The sequence below is a fragment of the Alosa alosa genome, chromosome 24 (assembly GCF_017589495.1).
Source record: "Alosa alosa isolate M-15738 ecotype Scorff River chromosome 24, AALO_Geno_1.1, whole genome shotgun sequence".
NCBI classification, from domain to species: Eukaryota; Metazoa; Chordata; class Actinopteri; order Clupeiformes; family Clupeidae; genus Alosa; species Alosa alosa.
Genome location: NC_063212.1, coordinates 19,973,763 through 19,998,762, shown reverse-complemented (window position 1 = coordinate 19,998,762; position 25,000 = coordinate 19,973,763). Strand labels below are relative to the sequence as shown.

Here is a 25,000-nt window from a genome sequence, read left to right as displayed (position 1 = left end):
CTCATCCCTCATTTTCCATCTCTCCATTCTGTTGTCTGTTTTTCTCCATCTTTCATTTCCTGTTCATTCATACATAGGATGTAAGGAGATATACTGTGTATCATCCGTAGTCAACTCACCTTGAAGCGAAATAGGTCTACACACGCACGCGCACACACACACACACACACACACACACACACACACACACACACACAATCAAACCCCACCCCTCATTGTCTCTCTAACCAACAAAATGGAGACTGTGGGGGCATGCAAGCTACTGGAGGAAATCAGAAATCAAACATCCTGAATAACAGTATGATTCCCTGCCATCAAGTACTGACACACACATACAGTACACACACACACACAGTCTTGAGACACCACATTGCACATAGCTGATGTGGGGCCCCGAACACTGGAGTGCATGCGCAAAGCCAGACCACCCCCTCGCGCCTGCACTGAAAGACGCTAAACACACACTCAGACAAGCAACTTCAACTGGAGTGCGACAGCGAAAAAAAAAAAGAAAAAGAAAAAGAAAAGATTATGTAATTGTGGCATTAGTCATACGCATATAAATATCACCAGAAAACCTTGTAATTACACCCCAGTTCAGCGCCTTTGCAAAGGTTAGGAGTGAGGAACGAGTACAAGACAGAAAGAAACACTATGTTGTGATAAACAGAGCTTGCTCTTTTTGGGAGTTATTATTAGACCCATGTTAATGAGGCAATCACCAATGGCAGAGTACTCATTAGTCTTACTGTGTTATTGGGTGTGTGTGGGTGTGTGTGTGTGTGTGTGTGCGCGTGTGTGTGTGTGTGTGTGTGGGTGTGTGTGGGTGGGGGGGCTACTAATTATCCCAGGCAATAGGATCAGGAGCAGACCTTCCCTCTCGGGAGCTGGAACATGGGGAGTCACATCGGATGGGTCTTTTATCAGGAGAACTCTCCTCCTCGATGGCCAGCCCTCTACTTCAGGGTATAACTGTGCGAATTAGATAGATGGTTCCAGAGGACTACCTTGTTTCTATACAACATAACAAACACCTTGGTCAGTTTTTCTAGACATAGAATATGCCTAGACTTCCACTTTTTAAGTGGAAATCTTCTTTGAAGTTTTCTTTGAGTCTTAAACTAGGTGTTAATCATGGGGTTCTTTTATTTTTAATTTTTACTTTTTGAAATATGACCCAATCATCAGGTGTGTGCGGTCCATATGGGCAGTTGGGGCAACAAATTACCTGAAGCATCCTCCACAAAAAATAGTTCCTCAGTAAATCATTGCTCCAAGTCTATTTTTAACAATGTGATTGTCACTTATCTGTAGTTTCTGTAGGCTTTCCAACTATTTTTGGTCTATTGACATCAACTTTTGGATGATGGTGGCGATTCTCGTTGAGTTTAATGTGTCATGCAATGTTGGGGCAGGGCACCTTGACGATATACGACGATATATATATAGCCTATAATATAGGCCTAGTTCTACAGCGAGTGGTCAGACAATTATCCATGACACCCAACTGTTTTGAGTTGCAGTTATAAAACCAAACTACTTAAAAATATTAGATAGTTAGTTAGCAAGCCAAACAGAACACAAGAAGGGTAGTTTTGTTTACCCATAGCAACAACGGTTGCTCGCTTCACTGGTTTAACGTGATGAGAACGAAACTTGAGCAAACTTAACTGATGGGTTACTGATCTACAATTTTAATCCACTTACATTTCTGACTGTGACATGATTTAAGCATACAGCGAAGTCATGTAAAATATGTAGCCCAAAATGATAGGCTATTAAAAAAAAAAAAAAATAGACAAGGCTTTCTGCCCTACCAAAATGTATGGTCACCGCACGCTACTGCCAATCATACAGAGTCCTCAGTGCAGCCAGTCAGCTTTAGAGCGGCAAGTCGGCACAAATGAAAGAAAGAGCATGTTGCCGTTTTAATGACGAAACAGAAAAAAAAAAAAGAAAACCTGCAACCCGAACCGGTGTCCATCTGTCCCTCAATACTCCACGTGTGTCATGTGCACCGCTCTATCCTTAACTCCCTCTTACGATCTTTCCCCGTCCACACACACACACACACACACACGCTCACACACACACACACACACACACACACACACACGAAAACCGTGAGAACAAGTGAGCGCTCTCTATCCGTCTGCAGGAGAGGCAGCTGGACACAGAGAGAGAGAGACAGAGAGAGAGAGAGAGAGACGTTGACTTTTAAAACCCCTTTATTGAACAATTGCATGGATCAAAACCACCTTAAAACACTATGTCCCCATGGCAGAGAGAGAGAGGGGGGGGGGGGGGGGGCTAGTGGGGGAAACTCACATACATGAAACTGGAGATAGCAGCGCTGAAGTGCTGGCTACGAGATCACAAGAGGAGCGGAGCAGAGCAGGTGAGCACAGCCTGGCTGGGCCACGATTATATAGGGGAACAGGGGTTAGGGGTGTTCAATAACACAAGAACGACTGTGTGTGTGTGTGTGTGTGTGTGTGTGTGTGCGCCGGGCTTCCCCGGGAACCACTGAGGAGAGAATGGAGTGGATACTTGTGTGTGTGTAGGGAGGTCCAGACCACAGTCAAACAGGCCCACAGAGCCACTCGAAACACAGATGTCTTGTATTGGTTTGACGGAGGAGAAGAGAAAGAGAGAAAGAAAGAAAGGAAGAAAGAAAGACAGTGAGAGAGTAAGAGAGAAGAAAGAGAGAGAAAGAGAGACTTTGACTTTTAAAACCCCTTTATTGAACCATTGCATGGATCAAAAACACCTTAACACTACAGTCCCCCCCCCCCACATTCACCATTGCATACCCACATATCACCACATAAATTCCAAGGTCCCATCAGAGAGACAAAGAGAGAGAGAGAGAGAAGAAAGAACTGGAGTTAGATGGAGATCGGAGATGAGGGGAGAGGGAGGAAGTCGGAGAGTGCGAGTGCGAGTACAAGTCCTTTGAGGGAAAGAGAAACAGAATGTATGCAGTGTTTGGAGACTGGGAGTGAAAACAGGAGAGACAGAGAGAACAGAACGAGAGAGCACACACACACACACACACACACACACACACACGCCCACCTCCCAGGGATTGTGGAGTGTCGCTTGCCCTGGATGCCTTCCCAGACGAACAGCTTGTGTCACCGCGAGCCTGTGAGAGGTGCACCTTGGGAGGGGAGGGGGCAACCGAAAACCACCCACCCCCATCTTCTGCACCGCCGACCGACACCCCCCACCCCACCCCCCATCCACCACCTGTACCACTCCTTCTCACACACACACACACACAGCATGGCGCTAAACCAACTCACTGCAGTGGCTCCTCATGGGGTGCACACGTCACAGTGCCCCCTGCTGGTGTGGAAGAAAGACAGCAGCGTCAGAAGCCACAATAGCAGCAGCATCAGAGCTCCAAGGCCAGGCTGCAGCATTAAGCTCTAACAGGTGCCGATGGCTGTGGCACTGAAGCATGACTGTCAGGCCACACTCTGGCTCAGTGAGACCGGATGACTCATGAGAGAGAGTGAGAGAGAGAGAGAGAGAGAGAGAGAGATAGAGGGAGGGAGAGAGAGAGAGAGAGACCGGATGAACCTATTGGGAGGAAACCACTAAAACCTTGCATTACGCACACCTTCAAATATTCATTAGTCCGGACACGCTCTCTTTCTCAATCTGTGACTGCAATCTTTTTTTCCCCCTACCTAACCGAGGGACATAATCTACATTCCTCTTGCATTGTAGTTCAGAGTGAGGTATTTGAGGTTTGCCGCTGTACATTGATGTAATATGCCTTGGCTGCGGCGTGTGGTGGCACCGGCTGGTGTGCTAAGCTCAATCAGATTTCTTTCATGGGGAGCGGCTGACTTTAAGGGTAATCCTCCAAAACCTCCGACTCCCCACAAACCCCACGTCTCCCCCAGCTAACCTCCCCAAGCAGATATCCATAAAAACCCCAGCGCTTAGCCCACACTGACGCGCAAGGCTCGACGCACTACTGAGAGAGTGGAGCCGCCGAGAACATTGTGAGGAATCCGTCACTTTATTTCAATTTAAAACACCACCGCACCGGAGAGACTGTGGCATCATGTGATGGCTATTTTAGGGAGAGAGACTCGAAAGGTGAGGGAGTGGAAGGGAGTAACGGAAGGTTCCGGGTGACGCCGCTCACAAGTCGAGATTAGGACTCGAGTTAACTCGCTCCCTCCGACGAGGAGTTCTCAAGGGCAAGATGAAACAGTCGGGGCGAAGTCGGGGAGGTCAAGTTAAAAGTATGGCAGCCTACGCTCGAGAAGGAAACAAAAAAAAGAAAGAAAGAAAAAAAGTTGGAAAAATGTCCCTCTAGACTCACCGAACAAATGCAGGGTGAGGGGGATGCGCACATACTTGCGGCAGAAACATTGACATGCACGGATGGAAACTCACACCCGTCGTCTAATTAAAGAGACTCGAGTTAAGCAGCGTTTGAAAGGGGGAGAGAAACAACATTTAAATAAGGCAAGAGTGACAGAACGAGAGAGACAAAGAGAGAGAGAGAGTGAGAGGGAGAAATTGAGATAGAAGAGGGAAAGAGGGAGAGGAGAAATGGAGATAGAGACTAAGAGAGAGATTGAGAAAGATTTTCAAAAGAGAGCTGAGACAGAGAGAGGAGGATGAGAGAGGGAGATTGAGAGAAAAAGATTAAAGATAGACATACTGTAGATAGAGATAGACATCAAGAAAAATATACCGAGATAGAGAGAAAGAGAGCGAAAAAATAGAAAGAAAGAAAGAAAGAAAGAAAGAAAGAATGAGAGAAAGTCAGGGAGATGGAAAGAGTGAGAGAAACCACAGAGGAGAGCAAGAAGAGAAATGTTCAAATGGGCCAACGAGACGAGTCTCCCAGACCCTTCTCCGCGACTGGGCTCCGATTGTTTTTTTATCGGACGTTGAGGCTCATCAGAGCGTTGTGAGGAAAAGTGCTCTCTCCTCCCCTCTCCAGGACTAATAGACTGAACCACACACACAGCTCCCATTCCTTCTCATTACGGAGCTGCAGACTCTCTGCCACGGCAGAGGACATTCATCTGGGCTCTTATCATAGAGAGAGAGAGGCAAGGGAGAGAGGGAGAGAGAAAGAGAGAGAGAAATAGACAGAGGGGAAAAGAGAGATAGAGAGAGAGGGGAAGAGGGAAGGAGAGAGAGAGAGGGAGGGATTGAGAGAGAGATAGAGAGAAAGGGAAAAGGAAATAGAGTGACACAGAGAGATAGAGAGAGGGAAATAGAGAGGGAAAGAGGGAAAGAGAGATAGAGGGAGGGATAGATTGAGAGAGAGAAAGACAGAGAGAGAGGGAAAGAGGAAGAAAAAGAAAGAGGGATAAAGAAAGGAGAGATGGCCCCATTATAAGTTGGCCTAACAAAAATCCATAGGTTGAGATATCATTAAAAAAATGGCACCATGTCAAACCAGTTGTGGTGAATTTGCCTCATGTCAACTTCACTACAAATGTGAGGAGATTAAAATCACATTTTGCATTTGCGGATGGAACACCGGGAGGTTAAATCTGCATGATAGAGATATTCTATGAAGGGTTGCAAAGTGAAATATCTTTCTGGAATATCTCGTCCCAAAGGAGCTTGTTTTGGCAGCTCAGGGATCCAGACCATCCGGTAGTCAGATGCCAGCTCCTCCAGTTATCTCCCAGCCACCCAGGGACATATCAAATCGCCCATGTGTGGTAGTCTTCCAGAAATATTTCCTTGCAATAGGGAATAATTTTTCACCCGATTTTGGCTGGCCTTACCCTGCTTTTGAAATGAGATTTAGAAAAAAAAAAGGAAAAAAAAAATAGAAGAAGAGTGAAAAAAAAGAGGACGACTTAATCACTAACGAGACACCATCTCGTTTGCGTTGGAGTCTTCCGGAAGTATCCGCAGAGCGGCACAGATGAGCTGGGCCTGGCTGGGTTTAAGTCTCCTAATTGGGTCAAATGAAACCGCAGCAGGTTGCTATCAAGCGGAGGAGAACGGAAGGGCTTGATGGGGGGATGATGACGATGACGGAGGGAAGGAAAGAAGGAAGGAGAGAGGGAGGGAAGAATGAGAAAAGAAGGGGTGATCGGTAGGGAAAGAGGGATGTGGTGAAAGGGTGTTGGGGATGTCCATGGTGAGAAACAGAGGAAAAAAGAGGGGGAGGTAGAGAAGGAGAGAAGAAAGGATAGGAATAAGGGATTCAGTGAGAGGGTGGTAGAGAAAGGAGAGAAGGAGAAAGGATGAAGTGAGAAAGAGGGAAGGAGGGATGAAAGGATGAAGTGAGAAGGAGGAATGAAAGGGTATTTGGTGTTACAGTGTTGAGGATGGTCACAGTGAGAAATAGAGAAGATGAGGGGGAGGAAAAGAAAGAGAGAAGCATGAAGGTGTTTGGGGAAAGGGTGATATAGAGGAGAGAGGGAGAAAGAGAGAGGTGGGAGGGAGGGATTTGGTGAAAGGGTGTTGAGGATAGTCATAGCTAGAGACAGAGCAAATAAAGTGGGAGGGAAGAAGGGATTCAGGGAAAGGGTGCTGGAGATGGTTCTGGTGAGAAAAAGAGGGGGATGAAGAGAGGGAGAGAGGGAAGGAAGGAGTCCAGGGAAAGAGTGGTGTTGATGGTTATGTTTGGGGAGGGAGATGGTGGAAGAATGGGGTGATGTCATTTCCAGGTGGACGGCAGACAGAGAAGGGAAAAACCGAGGGAGACAAAAAGATAAACAGACGAAAGAGAAGAAAAAAAAGAGACAGCAAAGAGACGAGAAGAAGAGTCATAACGAGGAGAGAGAGGGAGGGGAGGGGAGGAGAGGAGAGAAATGGAGAAAAAAAGTGAAAGACCAGAAAACGCACAGAGTTAACAGTGGTCCAGAGGGGATGAGAGATGATAGCCCAGACAGCGGGCTTGTGCAGATGGAGCCTTAAATTCTCGAAGTAATCATCAAAAACATCCAACTGCACTCACAGCCCTTCTCCGCTGTTTACTCCGCTGGGGAATAAGACTATTTTCTGTCTTCTGCTCTTCTCGTTGCTTTCTCCTTCCCCTCATCTCCCTATTTTCTCCCAACGTTCTATTCTCCGACTCCCTGCAGATCTCGCTTCACACGTTGCTCTCTGGGCCTGTATATGATTTTACAGTGGCGGCGAAGGAATCATGGAATCCCAGGGAGCCATGTTTTTTTTTTTTTTTTTTTTTCTTTCTATTATTGTCTTGTTAATCACACAAGTAGACTAAAGCGAAAGGGCCACCAAGGCTCACCAAACACCACGATGTGGATATGTTCAGAGGCAGATACGTCTGCATAGCATTGCCGTGACGGAATGAATGCGCAGCAAAGGCAAGCACACTAAATGGGTTCCAGGTGGCGCGACTCAATAGTCATTTGTATGCTATTAGGTGAGTGTATCCACTTTGATTTTAATTGCCAAGCTCATATACCAAAGCATGAATTATGACTTTCGTTGGCCATATGGTTGGAAAGAAAAATGCCCCCAAGACCTATCATGCACCCGAAAAACAAACAGCCTACAGGTTTGTTTGTTTAGTGGAAACGGCCAAGGTCACATAATGAATCGTCTTTCTGCCATGTTTTTGTTAAACGATGAGACAACACGCAGCTAAACTGAGGGAAGTCAAAGAAGTAATACTTTCTATACTCGTTTACATATGCTGAGGGTGACCTTGAGAAACACACACTAGAACTAAAACTTAGAGGAGATGTGATCTAGGGAACTTATATGAAATCTTTGACAAAAGTTCATCTGACGAACGCCTGATGTCAGAGATTAACACACAATCAACATTCATGGCTTGACTTTTACTTAGCGTTCTACCCATGGGAAAGAGGCAAAGGTTAATGCATTGCAATGCTCTTTCATCACATTCAACTCCCTGCCTACTCAAGCATTCTAAACTAGACACCCAACACTCTTAAGCATTCTAGACTTCAATATGTTTTTTTTTTTTGTTCACTAAGCATTCTAGATTTCTACTTTTTCAGCACAAGGAACATTCATCATAATCTTTTTGCAAGATAAGATTTCAGAGAAAGCGCAATTACTTTTTTTTTCAGAGATTTGATGCAGCACCAGATAACTCAAAAAAGGTGACAGTTGGTATGGAAATATGGAAGTTTGTATTAAACACTTTGAAAGTGCCCCACTAAGATAATTTTTCCCTTTTTTTGCATTCCAAAACAACAAAGCATTTCTAATTAGTTAGTACTTTATTTGAATACTAAAGGAATGTTGTGGAGATTAGTGAAGATCTGAGAGAAAGAAAATGAATGAAAAAGAAGTAGGGGCACAAATCAGATGGAGCTCTCGATTCTTCAAAGGATTACAGAGGGGAGATGGCTAATGCTCGACATGTACTTCAACTCTCCATGACTGTTCCAGCCGTCTCCTCAGAGAGAGCGAGCCCAAAGAGAGAGAGAGAGATAGAGAGATACAGAGACACAGAGAGAGAGAGAGAGAGAGAGAGAGAGAGAGAGAGAGAGAGAGAGAGCATCTGCAAGAGTTTGACCCTGGTTATTCAGAGCTCAGGTGGTCAAGGCTTACTTGCTTCTTCATATGTGACTGATATTAGGTTACGGACCAAGCTGACCAGGACGCTATAGCCTAATTGCTCCAACGTTTTAATGAAGAGCAGACGTCTTTTTTTCCTCCTGACTTCTTTATTCTTGCCGTCTTCTGCTGTTTCTTTTTTTTTCACTTTTCAAATGAACCACAGGATGGAATGATGGATGCATTTCACCGTTCACCCCCCCCCCCCCCCTTTCCAAAGCTTTCAAGATGGCAGTGATTTGCTTTGATTAATTCCAGACCGTTCCTCCTTAAAAGCTTTTTATTCTATTGTATTTATGGCGCTAATAAACCTATCCAATTAACACGCAATTTGACACAGATAAAGTTGTTACAAGTTTGACTTGGACTGCCTTGCTAACATATGCACAGACTTTGCTACAGTATGAGAAAACATTTGAGGAAAAAAGAAAAAATGTAAAAAAAAAAGAAAAAAAAAAACTTGGCAGAGTATTCTGGCAGCGGATATCAAACCGAGGAAATGCTCGAGCATTTTTGTTTATGGAAGTCATGCCAGTGACATAGCATCCCCGGCCGAGACAGAGGCAGGGCTTTGAGGAGATGAAGGGCGAACGGAACTGAGTGGATTCTCAGGCTAATCTGCTTCTCTTTGCCTTCAAGACTGGTCGCGCCCAAAGCCCCAACCCTCCAGGCTTGAAGTGGGTCAAAGAAACGCAATGAAACAGCCATGACGCAACGTGGAGGAGAAGGACATGCACAACAGACCAACGCACCGACCGAGAGGGGTGACTGACCGAGAGGGGTGATCGCTTTGTTCTGAGATGATGACTGATCGCGGCGACACACACACACACACACACACACATTCTCTGTCGCTGTCTCTGTCACACACACACACACACACACACACACACACACACACATTCTCTGTCGCTGTCTCTGTCACACACACACACACACACACACACACACACTGAAGAAAATATATAGTCCTATTCTTTTGTATTTTGTTTTCATCAGGCTGAGAGAGGACTACAAAGTGTTGAAATGTAACGGATTAGCAACATCTCATATGGCATAAAAATAAAGGCTTGCGTAAAGGTTGCATCAGGATCAAACAAACAATTACAATTGCTGCAGCATGCTCATTTGGTGACAGTGATGCAATTACTTCCGTACCTCCAGAGCAGGCTCACCTCGGTATCAAAAAACTACAGAATTTCACCCAGAGCATGCTGTATGTTTGGGAAAAGTGGAGACAGGATGTCTCAGAACAAAAATATTTTCTGAGTAAATCCATCCATCCATCCATCCATCCCCTATTCTTTATCCCTCTCCTCTTTTGACATTGATATGGGAAATTATATCCCACAATGCAATGTGCTGTAATTACACAGACTGCTGGGGTTAGGTGAGGTGTTCCAGGAATCTCAGATGAGAAATTACCAGCCCATCTACTCGTGAAGGACATGCCAACACACACAACAACAACAACAACAACAACAACAACAACAACAACAACAACAACAACAACAACAACAACAACAACAACAACAACAACAACAACAACAACAACAACAACAACAACAACAACAACAACAACAACAACAACAACCTAAGCCAGTTGTGAAACTTTAAACCATATTTTGGAACCTTGCTGTTTAACCTTGATGCAACGGAGTGGAAAAAAAAAAACAGGCCATTGCATTTACAACACACAGCACACACACCTGCTCAAACCAACACAATACACACCAAACACCTGCTCACACAAGGCCAATGTGGTGAAAATGACAAGGCAAACTTTTCTGAGAACAGGACCGAGCAGGGCTATTTCCTGGTGTACCTCGGGGTCAAGCAGACACAGACATCCTCTAAAAGCCCACAAGTCTGTCCTGAGACCCATTAATGTACTCAGGAAGCATGTCCCTGTTCCACCATTTTAGATAAATGCTCTTACAGAAGAATGTGTGCTTCTTATAAAGACAGTGTGGGTCAGAACCACATTTTCACTTCACTTAGATAAAAAAAAACATTGTTACAGAGAGAGTGTGTGTGTGTGTGTGTGTCTTGCATCAACAATTTCTCAGTCAGAAATGGGAAAGAAACGTCAGAGTTTGAATCTCAGGCACATACCTCTCTTTTTATTGATGCATTCATACAATTTATTTATTGTTTTTATATATATGTAATCTTTTTTGGTTTTCTCAGTTTTCACTTCTTTAACCATTTCTGTCTCTCTGTCAACAAACTGACAATCTAAGTCTGTTCAGAGAGAAATGGTATCCAGCAATCACTCAAGAGCACTTGTATCTAACTGGCAATATAGACTGATTTAACCAATACTAATCATAAATGAATTAGTGAAGTGTGTCTAGGTCTCCATCATATTTGTTTATTTCTTTTATGCATGAAACCACTGTCTAGGCTAATGTACTATTTGAGATACTGACACTAATGGAGTCAACTGAGGTGACTAAGCCGGTGCCACGTCAGAGGCAGGGGGACGAGCAGGTGGCCCTTGGCCGCAGGGAAAGACAAAGACAGACCCCCGAATCCCACAGGAGGACCACCGCCGTGTGGCCAAGACAGACAACAGAGGGTTGGAGAGAGAGAGAGAGAGAGAGAGAGGAGAGAGAGGGAGGGGGGAAGAGGGAGGGGAGGGAATGAGAAGGAGAGAGAGAGAGAGGAAGAAGGAGAGAGAAAGACAGAGAAAGAGAGAGAGAGAGAGAGAGGGGGGAAGGGGGCGAGGGAGGGAATGAGATGGAGAGAGAGAGGGAAAAGGAGAGAGAAAGGGAGAAAGAGAGAGAGGGAAGGGGGGCGAGAGGGAGGGAATGAGATGGAGAGAGAGGGAAAAGGAGAGAGAAAGGGAGAAAGAGGGAGAGGGAAGGGGGGTGAGAGGGAGGGAATGAGCTGAAGAGAGAGGGAGGGAGAGAGAGAGAGAGAGAGAGAAGAGAGATGCAGCCTGAGGGGAGCAGCCTTGTACTACACACATGCTGAGCAGACTCGGCTGTGTTCTTTTCTCCCATCTCACTCCATTAAGTGTTCTGTCCACTGTCTTTAATGGAAAATAGGCCGCACAGTCGTGCAAAAGCAACACAAGCAATCTGGCCACAACATACCATAAAAAAAGAACGAAAGAAAAACTTATTTTCTGCAGATGTACACAGCCACTCTGTTTCCCTTTCTCCCTCTCTCTTGCATTATTTCTTCATATGCAAATGAATTCTTGCATAACTCCAAACAAATCTGATGGCTGTACTCAGCATTCATCACAATACGCTTAACAAAAGCACTCTGTCAAAAGCATACCAGGGGACTATCGTGTGTGTGTGTGTGTGTGTGTGTGTGTTGTCCACACTGGCGCTAATCTCTCTACTTCATTATGCTGTCGACAACGACAGATTTCTCCGGAAACATGGTGCCAATGTGTGTTTCTCCTTCCACGCAACTCTCTCTTTCAAGACTTCTTCATTGTGTCTCACACCTAGAGTTTTGAGAGAGTAGGAGTTTCAATCCTTTTGAATCCCATTCCTTTTCTCTCGTTCCCTTCTCCTTTTTGCCATTTCTTACTTTCCCTCTCCTCTCTCACTCCATCTTTCCCTCTCCTCTTCCCCTCTTACTTCGTCTTTCTAATCCCATGTTTTTTCTTTCTTTTTTTTTTCTTTCTTTAACAGGCTTACAGATTGGGATCCTAGCAACAGCTGTGGCATCCTCCTGTGGCTGAGGGCGTTTGTCCACACGCCCGCACGCCCGCACACACACACACACACACACACACACACACACACACACACACACACACACAGTCTCCCTGACACGTGCCAAGTGGGAGAGACTGAGAGGAGACATGGCTCGTTTCGGCTTTCTTCACATACTAATGTGCGACACAATCATGCCAGCAGTGCCACAAAGATACCCACCTCCCAACGCCCACCCCTCACCCCACCTGAACAATCCCCCTGTCGTCTGGAATAGACCGGCTGAAAGACCTGCCAGATCTCAGAAGGACACACTCTGGATGTGAGCCGGATGTGAGCCAAATGTGAGCCAGATTTACTCCAGATCTTTGTGCGAGTGCTGCGGCAGACTAGCACAGAATCTGTGTCAAAACTGCACCATACACATGCTAGATCAGAGCCAGGTCTGTGCCAGAATCAGGTTGACTCAGTGATGATGTCGCAGCAGATTCACACCAAATCTGTGCCAAACTTATGCCGGATCAGAGCCTTATCTGTGGCAGACTCTCCAATACTGAAATCCACAACTACCCCAAACCCTTTATTTATAAATCGTCCATGAGCCTCTATTCTCTGCTCCCATCACAATAACAACAACAACGACAATAGCATATTACATTTACAATGTGCGCTTTTTAAGACACCCAAAGCGCTTTACAGAGAAGAGGGGAACCTCACTAACCACAACCAATCTGCAGCAGCATGACAACACAAGAGATGCTCGTTGCTGCACGGTGTCTTGGCCGAGAGTCTCTCCCCCCCGTCTCAAAGTCACTCTAAACCCTTAGCCTCCGATCTAACAAGCTTCCAAGCCTCCAAAGCCTCCATGCGTGAAGCCGACAAGCACAAGTGCTACTGCGGCATCATTGTAGGTGCTGTTGTTGGTGTGTTTGTGGTGTTGCTGTTGTTGGTGTGTTTGTGGTGTTGCTGTTGTTGGTGTGTTTGTGGTGGTGCTGTTGTTGGTGTGTTTGTGGTGTTGCTGTTGTTGGTGTGTTTGTGGTGTTGCTGTTGTTGGTGTGTTTGTGGTGTTGCTGTTGTTGGTGTGTTTGTGGTGTTGCTGTTGTTGGTGTGTTTGTGGTGTTGCTGTTGTTGGTGTGTTTGTGGTGTTGCTGTTGTTGGTGTTGTTTTCGCTGCTGCTTCAGGTTCGATTCGCTGGAAGAGGGATTAGTGTTAGCGTGTGGGCAGCAGCGGGAAACACAGACGACAGAGCAGATCAATTTCCCCCCTTCTTTCTCCCCTTTCTCCATCCCTTCCTTTCGCTCCTTTCTTATGTCTTATGCTCTCTCTCCCTCCCTCCCTCTCTATTTCTCTATTTCTCTCTCTCTCTCTCTCTCTCTCTCTCTCTCTCTGGCTGTTTTCAAAGCGGATAATAGAGGTAGCTTCCGCTAAGCAGGCGATGCGGTGAATCAACTCGACATGCTTTGATCTGCAGCAACATCTCTCCGACACCCACCTGCACATTCAGAGCGTGCGGCGCTAGCTCCAGACCCGGGGTTTTAACCCTTGGCATCGCCGTTTTGCGGGGGCAGATAATTTATTTAGACAAATAAGTGGTAATGTATTCAAATGACTGGCGATGGGGGCATCGATTTCCATCGGCGAGGATTTATAGAGGGTATGAATCTCGAGCGGAGACGGTGGGATTTATGATGCCGAGATGCTGTGTTTGGAGGGCTGTGTATGCAACTCCAACCACTTACAATGGAGGATAACACACACACACACACACACACACACACACACCCCCACACTCTCACACACACAGCAGTACCATCACTGACTGACTATAGGTTGACATTCCCGTTTGATTCCAAAACCCAAACTGGAGTGAGTCTGTGTCACTTTGGATAAAGGTATCTGCTACATTGAATAAATCGATTGTCATTTACAAATACTCCCATATACATACATAAACAAAAACAACACACACACACACAAATCCTCACAATATGTGAAAGGAACAAGATCCATAACCTTATATGAGCAATCCATAACTGCACTGTAAACATAGAGCTTCCCGGAGCTAGCCTAGCAACCAACGTCTGACCACTTACGCAATTGCACACTGACCACATTGAAAGCAGCCGTGACATGTTTGCCTATGCATCGGTCAAGTCCAACGCACTGTGTACACAAGTAAGCCGGTCAAGTAAGCCGTGGCCTCTCTGCCGACCACAAAAAAGCCCTCTGGCATCTTACAGTCCATCGGCGAGACAAAACACTTGGAGCGTTTGCGTGATGCACTTCTAACAGAGCACTGACCCCATGAGCTGACCTTTTCCACAAAGACCCACTAGGATCAGTTTGTCTAAATAGAAGTTTTTTTTTTGTGTGTTATACAGTCATGCTGGTACTACATTATGTTCATACTTACAGCGGGCCACATCTCATGCATTCATATAATTATACTCACAGCAAATGTCAAATATGATATAAGAACTATTTGTGTTGGGCAGGTAACATATTATGCATGTGTGTGTGTACTGTGCTGTGCTGTGTGTGTGTGTGTGTGTCTGTGTCTGTGTGTGTGTGTGTGTGTGTGTGTGTGTGTGTGTGTGTGTGTACTGTGCTGTGTGTGTGTACTGTGCTGTGCGTGTGTGTGTGTGTGTGTGTGTGTACTGTGCTGTGTGTGTATGTGTGTACTGTGCTGTGTGTGTATGTGTGTACTGTGCTGTGTGTGTGTGTGTGTGTGTGTGTGTGTGTGTGTGTGTGTGTGTGTGTGTGTGTGTGTCGATCCTTACTTGAGGGACATGATCTTGTAAGCGTCCGGCAGGTAGCAGCGCGTGTTCTCCATCTGAGCCGGGTCGGCGTCGCAGATCTTGTCGTCGGTGCGTCCGTAGTTGGCGCTCTCGATCATGATGACATCGGTGCCCGGGCAGCGCAGCTCGATGGGGTAACCCTCGCACGACAGCTCCCGCCTCACCACCGCCATGGGCACTGGCGCACGACTGAACGCTGTGGGCACAGAGAGATATATCAATCAGTCAATCAATCAGTCAACTACTGATCAATCCACCAATCAATTTATTAATTATAGTGCAAAACCACCATACAGCATTGTCTCAATGCACTTTACAATAAAAATAAAAAAAATTATACATTGAGCAAAACATGCATTCATTCACACAGAGAGGTAGGCTTCATGATTCATTAGTCAGGATCTATGCGGCTATACACACACACTCTTGAGGAAGACTATTTTCCATTAAATGGCTCTGCTTTAAATTCACACTAAATGGAAATAGATTGAGAGATACAGAGAGGGGAAGGGAGGAGGAGAAAGAAAGACAGGATAATTCATTTCTGAAACTCTCTATTCGGTCTCTCTCCGCATGTCACAGGTCAACTATTGACAAAAAATAAGCAAATAAATCAATACAAACTTATTTAAAAATGCACGGGGACACCACACACACTTACAAGATCATGTCCCTCAAGTAAGGATAGACACACACAAACACACACACACACACACACACACACACACACACACACACACAAATGCATTCCTGCAGTCACCCCAGCAAGTGTGAATATTTCTTAAGAATTTAGAATCTCACAGTCTTTGAACCTCTCTCTCAATGTTGAAATGAAAAGGAATACACTATGAAAAGTGTGCCAGCATGAGACACGATGTTGAAGACTGCACAAGTCAATTTGTGTCTTATTAATAATTTACGTCTCGGCCTGAAATACAATATATATATGCATCCACAACAGAGCCCCCATTAACCGGCGGCATAACGGATGAGATATCACTATGATCTTTAACCATCTGGAAAAGCCGCCATCTTTGAAAGTCTCTGATCTGTATCATTACGTTTCAACAGCATAAATGGAACAAGAAAATGCACACCTTGGTACTTCAGGCTTGTGTTCAAAGGCATACAGAATAAAAAAGCGGGAAAAAAAAATAATATATGTTTCATGCTTCAAAAAGTCAGAGTTCTTCTCCGTACTGCTGTAGTTGAAGGCGGGAGAGTGGGAGCAACATCTCTCGGCATTAAGCTTGCAGGGATAGAATCATGCCGCAAAAACTAATCTCCCACCAGACCATTGACAAATGCATAAACACTAGGATTTATGAATAGACGTTTGGCTAAAATAGACTTTTTTTTTTTTATCATATGCAGCCGCCGTATGGATCCCTTAAACCAATTGCTTCGCTCTTCAGTCCAAATTGATCAATCTGGCTTTGCTATATCAAAGGATTCTGGACTGTTTAGAAAAGCAGGGAGGGAAGAAATGTCAGAATAAGCAAAACAAAGCAGAGCGCGTCTTGGCAAGAGCGACTCATCCAGGAAGTTTTTAAATCAGAAAAGAAATAAGTCCACCTTCTTTCTCTCTCTCCCTCTCTCTCTCTCTCTCTCTCTCTTTTTCTCTCTCTCTCTCTTTCTCTCTCTCCCTCTCTCTCTCTTTCTCCTTCCTCTTTTGATTTAGTGAATTTCTAAATCTGAGGGGACATGATAAGCACACAAAATCCACCCCATCTCATCCGCCCAAGCTCTTTTCGGAGGAGCCAAAGAGTGAAAATAAATATAAATAAATGAATGAAATAGAGGGGATAAGCAGTGCACAGGGTCTGACAAAATAGAAAAGAAAAAATAAAGTAGGAAACAAATCCCTACACAGGAGTGCATTTGAAACATGTTCACACCATACACTGCTGATATCACAGAGGTTGAAATGCATTGTGGGATAGCACATGCATTCCAGTATTCATGAGAGCCTGGTGAGTCTAATATTTTTGCAATCGAACTCTCCCACACTGCCCCCCCCCCCCCACTCCTTTCTTTGACCTCTGCCATGTGTGGTGACCTGTCCTATTTGAAAGTGATTTCAGTGTTTTATTAATGAGGCAGGTTCAGACTGCTGAACGAGCAAGCTGATGTATCCATATTGAGCTCACACACACACACACACACACACACACACACACACACACACACACACAGAGGACCCCAGGAGGAAGCGAGTGTCAAATGAAACCATCTCACTAGCCTGTGTACAAAAGGAAAAGAAGAGGGAAGAAAATCAGCTAATGTAAGCAAGTAACCAAATGCCTGCACTATCTTGAATTACTGAGCCTGTCAACAATTCTCTTGTAATTACATTTGGGCTGGATTGGCTTGCCACTGTGAGCTTGTCAGTCTTTAGGTAGATGGATCCACTCTATTTCTCTCTCTCTCTCTCTCTCTCTCTCTCTCTCACACACACACATCTCCATCTTTTCCTCACATTCTCTCTCTCTCTCTCTCTCTCTCTCTCTCTCTCTCTCTCTCTCTCTCTCTCTCTCTCTCTCTCTCTCTCTCTCTCTCACACACACACACACACACACACACACACACACACACACACACACAGTCTCCATCTTTTCCTCACATTCTCATTCTCTCACTCTTACTCAGTTTCACTTACTCACGGTGGTGTTGATAGGATTTTTATTTTCTGAAACAGAGACAGAGTTTTGATTGTAATATCAACAATATCAACAACATGTTCGGCCATCTGTTTGTTTTGGCAATGTCTTTCTGATTGTCTTTCTTTGGGATAGAACATGAACAGCTCAGTGACTCTCTCTCTCTCTCTCTCTCTCTCTCTCAAATAGTGTAGTGGAAACAAGGGGAGAAGCAAAAACACTGTGTGTGGTTGCGGAGAAGAATCCAAGCAGTTCCTGATCATGACATGTGGTTCTAGATAAACAAAAACACTCCTTCATCTCTCCAGACCAAAACATTCACAAAACATTTGGTTTCGGAACTTTCATTTAGTGCAGTCATTTGGGACCGAAGAAGTTTTTGTCCTCTATCCAGCATTCAAACTGATACTGAAATGGGAAAGAAAAAAAAAAAAAAAGAGTAGTTCTCCCAAACTTTCTGACACGTTCTAAAATATTAATGGTAGTACAGAGAGAGAGAGAGCTGTGTGTGTGTGTGCGCTCTCTCCCCATCTGTTAGCCGCGTTTAAAAGCTTATCCTACAGCACATCTTCCTCCACGCACACTGCAGATTAGGCTTCCTCAACTCTCTCCATTATATTGCTGAATATGCAAGAAAAGAAAGTTTTGGAGAGCCCCAGTTAGGGCATTCGACTGAGAGCAAGAGCAGCTCCAGGGTGTCCATCTCTTTCGACACACACACACATAAACATACACACATACATATGCATATACATATACATGTACAACATATATACATATATATATATATATATATATATATATATATATATATATATATATATATATATATATATATATATATATATATATATATATATATATATATGTATGTATATATGTCTGTTTTTTACAGACATATATACATATACATATATATATATATATATATATATATATATATATATATATATATGTATATATGTCTGTGTGTATATGTATATATATATATATATATATATATATATATGTCTGTGTGTATATGTATATATATATATATATATCACCACAATAGATTACTTTTTAGGTATACTGTAAGTCATAGACAAAAAGTTAAACTTGTAAAAGAGATGAGGGAGAATAATTTGTTGGGGCATTACAACCACTCCTGAATTCCTCAGCTATTTTTGAGCTTCATCTCCCCAAAACACACACACGCACACAGACAGAGTTGTCCAAATGTATCAAAGAGATATGGTGGGATGAAGCCCTGAAGGAGGTCTGAAGAGGTTGCGACTGGCGTGTGTGTGTGTGTGTGTGTGTGTGTGTGTGTGTGTGTGTGTGTGTGTTTTATGGAGGAGGGACCAGCATGGCTGTGTGTGCCCAGAGCCCCTCAGAGCTAGCCGTGATGAGCAGTGACATTTAAAACTCATCATTACCATCCAAAACAGGGCCCTGGAGGGCACATGTCCCGCTCTTAATCTCTCAGCACAAGAATACTGAAGAGGGAGGAGGGAGGAGGGAGAAAGGAAGAGACATAGAGAGGAGAGATAGAGAGAGAGAGAGAGAGAAAGAGAGAGAGAGAGAGAAAAAGAGAGAGAGAGAGAGAGAAAGAGAGAGAGAAAGAGAGAGAGAGGGGGCGGTAGAGGGAAATAATAGGGATGGGGAGAGTGTTGAGAGAAGGTTATCAAGCTAAATTTAACACATGGAGATATGCTTAAATTCATAGTTAAATACAGTAAGTGAAGAAAACAAATTAATTTGCAATGCTTCATAAAGAACTCAAGAGATTGGGCCTGTGTGTGTGTGGGGGTGTGTGTGTGTGTGTGTGTGTTTCATTTCTTTAAACAGTTCATTAGTTTAATAAAGAAAGCCCTCGCTAATAGAATCAGGGTAATTTTACTTTAACACTTTTCATATGGGGGCACACAAACACACACACACACACACACACACACACACACACACACACACACACACACACATATTCAGCATACTTTAGTCCTTTGATGTGTTTATTTGCATTTTGCATATACTCTACTTAATCAGTCCCCCCATCAAGACTTGGCTCTACGTTAATGCATGCAAAAACAAAGAGTGTATTACAATTTTGAGGTTAGATGACAAAGTGTTACCAAAGATGATATGTTGGAGGCTTTTAATTTCCATAAAATGTGTGTGTGTGTGTGTGTGTGTGTGTGTGTGTGTGTATACGACTGGAGGAGAGAAGAGGGAGAGAAAGTGACAGAGTGAGCAAGAGTGAGGGGATGAGAGAAAAGAAAGAGAGAGAAAGAGAGAGAGAGGGGCGGTAGAGGGAAATAATAGGGATGGTGGGGAGAGTGTTGAGAGAAGGTTATCAAGCTAAATTTAACACATTATGAGATATATGCTTAAATTCATAGTTAAATACAGTAAGGAAGAAAACAAATTAATTTGCAATGTTCATAAAGAACTCAAGAGATTGGGCCTGTGTGTGTGTGTGGGTGTGTGTGTGTGTGTGTGTGTTTCATTTCTTTAAACAGTTCATTAGTTTAATAAAGAAAGCCCTCGCTAATAGAATCAGGGTAATTTTACTTTAACACTTTTCATATGGGGGCACACAAACACACACACACACACACACACTATTCAGCATACTTTAGTCCTTTGATGTGTTTATTTGCATTTTGCATATACTCTACTTAATCAGTCCCCCCATCAAGACTTGGCTCTACGTTAATGCATGCAAAAACAAAGAGTGTATTACAATTTTGAGGTTAGATGACAAAGTGTTACCAAAGATGATATGTTGGAGGCTTTTAATTTCCATAAAATGTGTGTGTGTGTGTGTGTGTGTGTGTGTGTGTGTGTATACGACTGGAGGAGAGAAGAGGGGAGAGAAAGTGACAGAGTGAGCAAGAGAGTGAGGGATAGAGTAAAAGAAAGAGAGAGAGAGAGAGAGGAGTGCAAGGGAGGGAGGAAGGGATGGGATGGGGTTATTTAAATGAGCTATGATGAAATTAAATTAATGAGGAATGGAAGAAGGGGGGGGAGGGGTGTTTGGGTTCAGTCGCTAGCGCACATCAAACACTCTCCCCCACCCTACTCCCGTCTCTGCTGTGCTCACAAACACTGTGATTAATTAGTGCATGAATCATGGTGTCGTTATTCGATTAGCACCAACAGAAACAGGCCCACCTTCTTCCGCTCACAACTACCCAATCCCCTCACCCCCTACCCAACACCTCCTTTAACGGAAAATTCCGTCCTTCTCTTGACACTGCGCTAAGACAGTATCTTCTACGCACACACACTTTATCAGACAGATAAACATTTATTCATTTAGCAGATGCTTTTATCCAAAGCTAAAATTCTCAACGCTAGCGTCACAGAATGCTAGCAGCTACACATAGACGCCACATTGGATTGGCTAATCGCTGTGTACACGCCGCCTGCTCCTCCCTAAAATAACAAAAAACTGGCCTCCCGCAATAACTCTCTTTGAGCTGTGTCGATCATCAAGCCCCTGTTCCTGCCACCCTCCCATCTGTTTTGGGCACACTTTCACAGCGGCATCAGCCCTGGATGAGCGTAGCTTGGCTAATTAGCTTCCACTCGAAGGCACTGGGACGGGGAGGTTCAGGAAGGCTAATCTGAATGGGAGTCATTGTTCAGCGCCGTGTCCCCGGGCCAGAAGGGGCCCTTCCAATCTGACTGATGGCTTCTGATGCCATGACCAATGAAGCAGCAAAGCTAATTAGCGCTGCTGCGCCACAACAAGTGCGGCTAACATAGCTCTCGGACACGTGTTGGGGCGTGTGGGGGCACTGTGTGTGTGTGGGTAGGTGTCTGTGTGTGTGTCAGGGGAGGGTGGTTGGCATGTGAAAGCATTTTGCATGAGGGTTCATGTGTGTGTGTGTGTGTGTGTCTGAGTGTACGTCAGGGGTGGGTGGTTGGTGTCTGAAAGCATTTTGCATGAGGTTTTATGTGTGTTTGTGCGTGTGTGTTTGTGTGAGTGTGTGTGTGTGTGTGTGTGTGTGTGCGTGCGTGCGTGCGTGCGTGCGTATGGCTGTAAGGGGGCTATTTGTTTTGTTTCACCTTCCCCTCCGCTGAGACGTCTTAACACCTTGGCACCCCACCAAGCCGCGTGTTTGGAGGCATCCGGCGCTCAATGTGTGAACACATGAGGCTCACCTGTCAATCTCGCTGTCAGGGCAGGCGGAGAAAATTAGCTCAGCACATCAACAAATTAGCCCTGGGAGGTGCAGTTCGAACGACCAAACACACACACACACACACACACACACCAAGAAAACACAATCATTTGCTCACTTAGTCACTTACACAATCTCTCTTTCTCTCACTCACACACAGTCACACATACACACACACACACACACAATCAACACCAGCAGTCAGGCCTCCAGTGACTGTACGAATAACAACTTAACCACAATGGATTTTACCGGGAGTTACTTAAATTTTTATCTGGCACCTGTGCAGATACTGGTGGCTGGATTTACTGCAGTTCAAACCACCCATATATATATATATATATATATATATATATTTTATATATATATATATATATATATATATATATATATATATATATATATATATATATATATATATATATATATATATATATATATATATATGTGTGTGTGTGTGTGTGTGTATGTGTCTCGTGTGTCTGTGTGTGTGTGTGTGTGTGTGCCCGTGTATGAGTGTGTTCCAACTGCAGTAGGTGTGCAGCCCATAAGTAGCTAAGCATGCCCAACCGCAGCTAAAGTTTAATTTAATGGGAGGGAAACTAAGTTTTGAAAATGACATTTTCTGGGATGGTGTCATCTTTTTTTTTAGTATTCTCCCAACAATTTAACTGAAATAAATAATGGACCGTGCTGTCTCCCTGTCTACCAAAGCCCTGTAACGCATCTCATCAGTATGCCTGAGAGAGGAACATCAGCTTGCATCGGGCCACATCCACAGCATACTTCCAGCAATAAATTGGATTCATGCATGTTTTTGGCCAATTCTTTAAAGCACAAGGCATTCTGTGTGGGCCGCGGTGAATCTGTTAGATGTTGGCATTAACCAAAGGGGTTTAGATGGATGAATCTGGCACCTTTCGACACACACAGTTAGCGAGAATGCGTTTGTGTCGACCGTGGTGCTGTGAAATATTCTGGCTCTATTCCTCTCCTCTTGTAGTATAGCCCCTAAAATGTCCAATTATTTTTTCTGCGTCTTGTGGGGCTTTTGTGGAGTTAGCGGCCAATGCTAATAGGGGTAAGTCTGGGAACAACACCATTGGTTTCAAACTGGCATGAGTTGAGGACACATTTAGGCAACACGACAAGCCTCATAACTAGGGCTAAGGAGACCCGAAGAAAAGAAAAATGTTCTTTTTGTGTGACTTCTGAACCACTGTGCACAGAGGGACCAAGAACAAAACATTTCACCAAGTTCTGTTTCCCCCCCATATGAAGACAGAGAGAATAAAGAGACAGAGAAATCTCTGAATGAAATAGAGAGTAGAGGACCAGAGAGAGAGAGAGAGAGAGAGAGAGAGAGAGAGAGGGAATTAAAAAGATGAGGCCTCTGCTCATGATCACGCTAGCAAGGAAACAAAGGGATATCATACGGTTCAGCAATTTCTTACACTGGCAACTACAGCGACTGCGACGACATAGACGTACAGCTAATGCAGTCAAACAAGGGCTGGGAGGAGTGGAGATGAGATGGTGGGGGGGGGGTGCAATGTCAGACACATTCACAATGAAAACACAATCATCCCTCACACACAATGGGTTGGGGACGGGGAATAGGGGGGGGTGGCTGAGAGAGAATTTGAGTTGTCAGCAACAACTACGCAGGCTAGCAAGTGGCTTCCTCCTGAGTGGGCAGCCATTCGTTTACTGTCTGTCAATGGCTCTGCAAATACTTTGTCTGCTTTGACCTCACTCAGCCAACACAGTGAACACGTCTGCTCACAAAAAAATTAATAAAAAAATGCTTGCTGGCTTTTCAATGGAGTGGTGTACTTTGCATTGGGAGTGTAGACACATTTTATTACGAACAACTGCAGTGCCCCTCTTTCCAAACCCTTCACTTTGAGGACACTACAGTAGACAGGTGCCTCCCGTCCGGTTTGAGTACGTGCAGGAGATGAGGACTTTGAACAAGAGCATCGACATTCACAAACATAATCTGTTTCGGTGCAGAGAGATAGATGTTCATCTACATGCAGATTTTGCCAGAATTGTTACGGGTTTAGAAAATATAGCCAAGCAGAAACAGAACCATAATCAATCAGATACTATAACAATCAATTGAAATCATTAAATCAATGTAACATGATGGGATAGGATTAATTACCCCTTCTCCCATACCCTTAGATCTTCATTGTGCCATTTCAAGGCTGCCTCATATCCGAAGGCTATGAAGAGCATGCATTAATACCAATTATGTCTCAAAGCGGGCCTATTTACTTATATAATGAAGAACACGGATTTATTAAAATGTGCAAATGAACGGCTCGGGCCTCATGCATATGTATACCTCCATGTCTCTGCAACTCATCAGTTAGAGCACGCTCCCATCCACACAGTCAAACGCCTCGCCCGTGATAAAAACTGACAAGTGTCCCCTGTTGGGTAACTTTAGCCATCTCAGACGGAGAGAGAGAGAAAGAGAGAGAGTGAGAGACGGGGGGGTATAAGAGGGTGATAATTGAAAAGCAAACAGCCGTGTGTTTTTGTCTTTGAGGGGGGTCGACAGTAAACCCTCCTCCTCCTTTTGTCATGCCCCCTCCCTCTCTGTGGGGTGTTTGTTTAAGCACATAGTGCTGGAGTCACTAGGGGCCATCGTCAAAATTTGGGATGGGGGGGGGGTGCTGTTAGTGGTGGGTACACAGCTTTCTGTAGCATTTACAAGGGCGACTGCATTATACTAATAATGAGTGGGGGGCTTTCATAATTCATGCCAGTGCCTCGTTCAGAAAGTCCACCAGCAGCGGCGTCCCTGGATAATGCCTACATCTGGCACGGCTCCGGCCCAGTTCTGTCTCAGGCATGGCACAGTGCGTGTCCATTAGTCGCACAGTAGCTGCTTTCTGCTGTTAGTTACTCTTGGGGACGGATGATAGTATAGAGGAAGAAGTGGATGAGAGACAGGAATTGAGGCGGCGGTGTGTGTGTGTGTGTGTGTGTGTGTGTGTGTGTGTGTGTGTGTGTGTGTGTATAAACGAATATATAAAAATTTTGGCTGTGAACTCACTCTCTCAGACAGACAAACACACACACACACACACACACACACACACACACACAGATGA

The 25,000-nt window shown here is 44.5% G+C and overlaps 1 protein-coding gene across 1 annotated transcript in view; it reads right to left on the bottom strand.

Annotated features, from left to right (window-relative positions):
- Positions 1–25,000, bottom strand: part of LOC125289129 (adhesion G protein-coupled receptor L3-like) — a 294,210-nt gene that overhangs the window by 167,934 nt on the left and 101,276 nt on the right. Inside the window, exon 4 of the mRNA XM_048235824.1 lies at positions 15,023–15,236. Within this exon, the coding sequence (XP_048091781.1) occupies positions 15,023–15,236 (214 nt within the window). The remainder of the gene's footprint in view (positions 1–15,022; positions 15,237–25,000) is intronic.